General features: G+C 42.4%; 1 protein-coding gene across 3 annotated transcripts in view; it reads right to left on the bottom strand.

Annotated features, from left to right (window-relative positions):
• Positions 1 to 365: 365 nt before the first annotated feature.
• Positions 366 to 7552, bottom strand: part of nrp2a (neuropilin 2a) — a 155943-nt gene continuing 148756 nt past the window's right edge. For all 3 annotated transcript variants that reach the window (XM_061889402.1, XM_061889403.1, XM_061889405.1), the window contains 2 exons: positions 5865 to 5927; positions 366 to 4269 (listed from right to left, as the gene is read on the bottom strand). In XM_061889402.1, the coding sequence (XP_061745386.1) occupies positions 3965 to 4269; positions 5865 to 5927 (368 nt within the window). In that variant the 3' untranslated portion in view covers positions 366 to 3964. The remainder of the gene's footprint in view (positions 4270 to 5864; positions 5928 to 7552) is intronic.

Below are 7552 nucleotides of genomic sequence, written 5' to 3'. Positions count from 1 at the left end.
AAAGAAAAAAGAAAAGGCAGAGAGGATCTGACAGGCTGGGTTGTGTTTGCTAACAAGCTTTGCTTTTAGGTGAGCAAAGCCCGGGTGGATAAATGGAAGCGTGTGTGGGAGACTTTGCAGGCTGCAGAAAAGAGAAGCATAGTAATTGCATGGTACCATATATAAATGTGGGTGGGGGGCCGGGCCCTTCAAAGCTTTGATGTAGGCGCTCCTAAATGAGGGCCAGCAGAGGTCCAGACTAATAGGACTTCATGGGGAGATTAGAAGGCAGTCAACACTAAATAATGTTCATATATGAGACAGCATAAGTTTTTGTGCAATCAAAGTTGTCAAAGTTTGTCGTTTAAAAAGTCCACGGCCAAGCGTTGTCACATTTTGGTATAAATCCTTTATTAAATAATCATAACAATAATTATAACAATCATAAAAAGAGCATTTCTGTACAAAGACCCCTTTAAAACAACGACAGCAGCAGCAGTGCAAAGACGGGTCTTTCACATGTTTGGTCCTCCCAGGCCAAAGGGGGCGCTGTTCCGGTCACTCTCAGCGTCACATGACTGCCTTAAAAGTGGCTCCAAAGGCAAGCTGGATCACCGAGGCTCCAAGGCACTTTGAAGAGAGTCAGCGGGGTGCAGGAATGGCTGTTTCTTGGAGATGAAATGTTGCGTGTGCGGCCTTAAAGGAGAACTGCACTCTTTTGTTTCTCTTATTGTTCACAATCATTATGCAAGACACGTCCATTTTTTGTTTTTAAGGATTTCAAAGATGCTAAAAATGTTTGTAAGATGCGGCTAATAGGAGTCGCCATTGGAGCCTTCAAAGCCAAGATCAGCCTGTTATGGACTGCAAGTCTACATTTAATGTCATAACAGACACGATGATAACAATATTTCATATGTACAATATTTATCTTATTTTGGTTATTTTAACCATTGCCGGAACTGATTTCCTCAGCGCATTTATTTTTGTTTCCATAGCAGCGCACTTCCGACTTACGTAAACAAATGCGTGTTATAATCATGGCAAAAAAGGCAACAGACCACGAAGACGATTATTTTTGGACAATTGAGGGTTCACCTTATTTTTTTGAAGCTGAACACACAGAGGATGAACGGCTGCTTATAAAAGGGAGCACAAAGAAAGGGTGAAAAGACGGAGCAGACGGAAGCCGAAAGAGTGATGTCGGCGTGACTTTTACGCTGCCAATGTGGATTGTGGAGCCAAGCTATTTCGACATAAATGGAGTGCTTACTGAAAATAAATCAGAAAAACGTCCCCGGCCTGCAGGCCACAACTATCCATCGAGTAAAACACTTTAATATTGATCATGATACACAAAGCACGTAATGTATGTTATTAAAACTACATACACTGTCGGGTTAGCAAGACATGAAATGTGGGCTAATACTTTACAGATTCTGTAGTAAGATTGTTGATGTTTTTCAGTCAGTACAGATTGGTGTCGTATCGCATTGTGTTGTGCATTACACACTTAAACCAGATTTGGATGCTGACGTAGAAGCTAGCTTATCTCTTTCTGTAGTTCGCTTTTACGGCTAATCCTGAAGTACACCGATCGATGTGTTACTACGCTAGAAAAATAGTTCCTAAGCATTCGCTCTTACAATAGCAATGTCGCTACAGCTTGTTTATTACATAGGTTATGGAACATAAACAAAGTATTGGTGAGGGTTTTTAAAGTGATTTAGACACTGGTGTGCCGTCAGGGCCAGCAAGCCCTTCCCTGCTGGCCTAACATAAATTATGATCATAAATTAATAAAAGTTCATTTTAGGCTCCAGAGTTGCTGTTTTTAATTTAAATATTTTATCCAATTAGACTCCAGATAGCTTGTTGCCAGCGCCGTATGAATTCTGCCAGAGAGCTTCTGAGTCAACATTAGCGGCGGTTGTGTGGTGTGAACAAATGGACGACGTTCAGTTAACAGACAATTGGGATCAGATCACGAGTTGTGGACAGTAGACCATTTAGGTAGCCTTATGTTAAACTTGACTGTGATTGGATACTCACTTGTCACTCCCAAGTATCCAATCCAAAGTTGTGATTTACGAAAGCAGAAAGTGGCACCGGAGCCATACCCGGCCAGCGGAGAAATCAGCGGCACACACTTTTTTTAACCAGCAAAGAAGTAGAGAAAAATGTTGATTAGGTGGCAGATATTATTTGCAAGGGTATTTTTAAGAAGGATATGTAAAGAGAGACTAGATCTTGTGAGACGAGGTCGGCTGACCCTGGAAACTAGTTCAGCTGTCCTGGCGGTGAAATAGTTTGCCTGCAACTTCCACTCGAATCAACCAACTACGATCGGTACCAATGGCTTATACGGCATCAAATGACCGTTACAAATTGTGAGTTCAAACATATTTTTTCACATTCAATGTTTTTTTTTTTTTTTACAATCCTTTTACTTTTGACAGCACCAAGTCCGATGCGGGTTTATTGATTTTTAAACGCGCCAAAAAATAGCCCGTTTTTTACACTAGTGACAAATTGAGGTGTTTCAATGCCCAGTAGTGTGCAAGTGTGTTTATGTATATATATATATATATATATTTCAAGCTGTGGTCATGTGGTGACATGTATGATTGTATTTTGAAAGGTGTTGTCGGACTAAGTAGGACATCACTGAAGGCCCAGCTGGGAAAGGCAGAGATTAACGTGGAGGCTGAGTTGAAAAACTTATTGGGGTGTTACCATTTAGTGGTCAATTGTATGGAATATGTACTGTACTGTCTACTAATAAAAGTTTCAATCAATCAATCGAAAAAACACAGAATTTGGAGGTAGAATTGATTGCTCTCATTAGCTGCATCGTTAGCCACCAAGAAGGAGACCATTTCTACTTCTTAGAATGCCAAAAAAGACAAGTTTGTCTTCTTGTTTTTCATGATGATTGTGAACAATAGGTAAAAAAAAGTCCTAAAAAAAGTGCAGTTCCCCTTTGAGCTTTGAATGTCTCTTTGTGTACAATGTGTGTGTGTGTGTGTGTGTGTGTGCCTGTGTGTGTGTGTGTGTGTGTGTGTGTGTGTGTGTGTGTGTGTGTGTGTGTGTGTGTGTGTGTGTGTGTGTGTGTGTGTGTGTGTGTGTGTGTGTGTGTGCGCACCTGCATATGTACAAGCCAATCATGCCAGTGTTGTTTCACAATTTAGCGTCACAAATTCAATCACTTTTTCACTCTCATTCATGACTTCGTCGTCAAAAGAAAAAAAAAACCCCACAAGAAAAACAGAATGTGAAAAGAAGAAGGTTGAAGATGATTCTGGAATAGGTCCTTCAATAATGGCTTCTCTGGCCTCTCATCCTCATTTTCAGTTTAAGGCTGGTGTCCGCTCCTCCCGTGGAGACAAGATGCTTTTTGGCACACGGAGAGAGAATATGGCCTCCTTGTTTTCTTTTGCAATCCACAGGTTGCAGCCGCCAAAGCTCCTTCAGCCTTCCTCCATAAAGTCCAATGTAAACATGACCTTCTCTCCAAAGAGCGACTATAACTCTCCCCGTTATTAAAAGAACATCTTAAAAGCTGCTTCAGGCGTCCGCCTACTCCACTTATTTGCAATCACACGTTGGCCACGGGACACAACGCAAACTTAAAAGAGAAAAAAGCGAGTGCGGAAAGACAAAGTTTGAGGGACGTTGGCGACTGAAAATAGCACATTGAGAGGGGCGGAGCCAAAAAGCCAGACGCAGGGGCTAAGTCCTAGCACGGTCCTAACCTACCACATCTTCTGACCCGGTATGTGCACTTGGAAATCTAGGACTCCTTCACGCTGATATGTGTCGATATTTATATGTCTGAGGTCTCCATTTCTCTCCCGTTGGCGTTCTCGCCACCTAATATTTGAGCCCGCCCACCCGTCCTCGTGTCCAGTCGGCCGGCGCCGAGACGAACCGGGCAGAAATGAAGAAGATACGGCGGGAGGTTTTTGTCAGGAGAATGTTGGCCTCACGCCTCGGTGCAGCACCGCTGCTGGTTGAGTTTGACCTTGTGCTTGAGGCCGTCGTACAGCTCGAAGTTGTAGTTCTCCAGCGTGGTGGAGGAGCGTGAGGAGAGGCCGCCGTAGGAGCAGGTGCAGTAGAGGAGGAGGCCGGCACACACCGCCCCCAGCAGGACGCCCAGGGAACTCATCACGATGATGGTGACCAGGATGGGGTCCAAGGTGTAGAGCCAGGAGTTGTCCTTGTCCGACACCAGCGTCACCGGAGGCTCCGTGGATGGCGAGGCCGTGTTCCACTCTGGAAACTGCAAACCTGGGAAAGGGTCACAGTTAGGAGAACCTTCTCTGGGAACTTGAGAAGGCAGAAGTGCGGCTCATTTTTGAACGGCCCTCTAAAAATTATATTACAAAAAAAAACAACAAGATTAAAGACCTACTGAAAGCCACTACTAGCCACCACGCAGTCCGATAGTTTATATATCAATGATGAAATATTAACATTGCAACACATGCCAATACGGCCGCTTTAGTTTACTAAATTGCAATTTTAAATTTCTTGCAGAAGTATCCTGCTAAAACGTCGCGGTATGATGACACATGAGCGTGACATCACGCATTGTAGAGGACATTTTGTTCCAGCACCATTCCCAGCTATAAGTCGTCTGTTTTCATCGCATAATTCCACAGTATTCTGGACTTCTGTGTTGCTGAATCTTTTGCAATTTGCTCAATGAATAATGGAGACGTCAAAGAAGAAAGCTGTAGGTGGGAAGCGGTGTATTGCGGCCGCCTTTAGCAACACAAACACAGCCGGTGTTTCATTGTTTACATTCCCGAAAGAAGACAGTGAAGCTTTACTATGGAACAGAGCGGTCAAGCGAACACGGTTGGATTGGACCACACACACAAAGTACAGTGTTTTATGCAGCGATCATTTCGAAAGATTGTGTTTCGAAGAGGGTCCCCTTGCGAAATGCAGAGATGGGCATCGCCACCACCCGTCGACTGGTGCTGAAGAAAGGTGCGGGGCCGACCTTCAGGTTGTACAGGTACCAACATATACTCTCACTAAAACACTAGTAACACCATAAGCAGATAAGGGATTTTCCAGAATGATCCTAGTAAATATGTCTAATAACATCTGAATCGCTCCCTCTGCCCTCTTTTTTTTCTAGTCTTTCACTCTCACTTTCCTCATCCACGAATCTTTCATCCTCACTCAAATTCATGGGGAAATCGTCGCTTCCTCCATCCGAATCGCTCTCGCTGCTGGTGGCCATGATTGTAAACAAAGTTCAGATGTGAGGAGCTCCACAACCTGTGACGTCACGCGCACATCGTCTGCTACTTCCGGTACAGGCAAGGCTTTTTTATTAGCGACCAAAAGTTGCGAAATTTATCGTCGATGTTCTCTACTAAATCCTTTCAGTAAAAATATGTCAATATGGCGAAATGATCAAGTATGACACATAGAATGGAGCTGCTATCCCCGTTTGAATAAGAACATCTCATTTCAGTAGGCCTTTAAAAAGTGGGATAAAAGAGCAATCGGGTGAAATGTAGCGAGGAGAAAGCTGCAAAGTTGACTTCAGCAGCACAAAGCTGCCATCTAGGCTGCGGCTTCATTAAAACTGTCATTGCTCAAAAAGTAATCCAATTAAATATTCACCAAATAAGTACTAAAGTACACCTCATTCACTACAAAACAGATCAGTTGTAATAATACATCATGTTGGATATAGAGAACATACTAACCCTTTATTTATTCAAGCAAAAATACTGAAATTTGACCACATAGTGAATTTGCAAACAGCTAAAATGATACACAAAGCAAACTGTAACCTGCTAGCTAGTTAGCACTTGGTAGTCAGATGTTAGTTGGCCAACAGTAGATTTGTGTTTGCTCACCTCCACCGAGAGCTTCTCTGCCGCTGACAAGTCGTCCGTCTCCAAACTTATTCGGCGTCTTGACTGTTAGAAAGAAGCACAACATACCTGGCATTTACACGGGTACACACACCACACAACTGATACACACACCACACAACTGATACACACACCACACAACTGATACCACTGCCACACAACTGATACACACACCACACAACTGATACACACACCACACAACTGATACCACTGCCGCACACACATTCTATGCTTTAGTGTCAAACTGTGAGCAACACCTGTGACCTCGGACCTCACTAATGTTCTCTACAGTCCGCAAGGGAGGACCAGAAGATAAAGACTGTGTGTTATTTCCGCACTCACACACATATATTATCAGCAATGGTGCCATGAGGTTCCAGAATATACAGAAAACAAAGTTAAGTTTCACTTTCAATTTTTAAGTTGAAGTTAAGTTTCACTTTCAATTCCTAAGTTTGAGTTTCAAGGGGCCACAAACAAGCCATTAGAGCAGGGGGGTCAAAGTTATTTTAGGTAGGGGGCCACATGGTGAAAGTCTACTCCCAGGTGGGCCGGACTGGTGAGATAAGTTAAAAATAAAGACAACTTCAGATTGTTTTCTTTGTTTAAAAATAGAACAAGTGCATTCTGAAAATGTACAAATCATAATGTTGTTACTTTTTTACACGGTTAATAGTATTCTATCTTTGTCGTTATTTATATTTCCTGAATAAATGTGATAATGTTCATCAGTCAACTCAGTGGTGTTCATTTTCAATCTATCAAGATGAAAAACTTATAATCAATATCAAATTACAGGATGTTATTTATGCAGTTTGATCATTTTCCTCGACTGATGTACTAACATCATGTGCTTTATGTTGTACATTGAATTATATTTATATAGTGCTTTTCTCTAGTGACTCAAAGCACTTTACATAGTGACACCCAATATCTAAGTTCCATTTAAAGCAGTGTGGGTGGCACTGGGAGCAGGTGGGTAAAGTGTCTTGCCCAAGGACACAACAGCAGTGACTAGGATGGCGGAAGCGGGAATCGAACCTGCAACCCTCAAGTTGCTGGCACGGCCACTCTACCAACCGAGCTATACCGCCCGTAGCAACATCTACAAAGATACAAAGAATTGCTATTGCGACATCCAGTGGACACATTTAGAACAGCAGTTTCTTTCAATCAAAAATTTCAGGGTCATTTTTATACTTTGCAACTTCATCCCGCGGGCCGGATAAAAGCCGTACATTTAAGACTCTTGCATTATAGAGACTGCTTCAACCTCTTGATAGCTTGTTCGCTCTTTCTACAGCGCTGATATTTCTATAATTCATATTTAGTCTTGTTTTGTAGAAAAAAATGTTAAACTTCAGTTCTGTTCAGCTTTAGAACAAAAAGGTCAGGGAGGACTCGCCCATCCTAAAAGGTTGAGCCGTAATATTGTTAAAAACATATTTTTATTTTATACGTTTGGTCAGGAAAAAAAACACAGAGGCTATTTCATCCCGACAAGCCTATTCCGCAGGTTTCTCTGCTCTTCAGGGGATTTTATTCATAATAAAATAATCCCCTTAAGAGCAAACATTAGCAGCTCATGGGATTCTAGAAAAATATGAGCAGAGAAACCTGCGAAACAGGCTTGTCGGGATGAAATAGCCTCTGTGTTTTTTTTCCTGACC

Source organism: Nerophis ophidion, linkage group LG27 (genome assembly GCF_033978795.1).
Source record: "Nerophis ophidion isolate RoL-2023_Sa linkage group LG27, RoL_Noph_v1.0, whole genome shotgun sequence".
Classification (NCBI taxonomy): domain Eukaryota; kingdom Metazoa; phylum Chordata; class Actinopteri; order Syngnathiformes; family Syngnathidae; genus Nerophis; species Nerophis ophidion.
The sequence above is the reverse complement of the archived record's forward strand: the minus strand, read 5'-3'. Positions and strand labels throughout refer to the sequence as shown.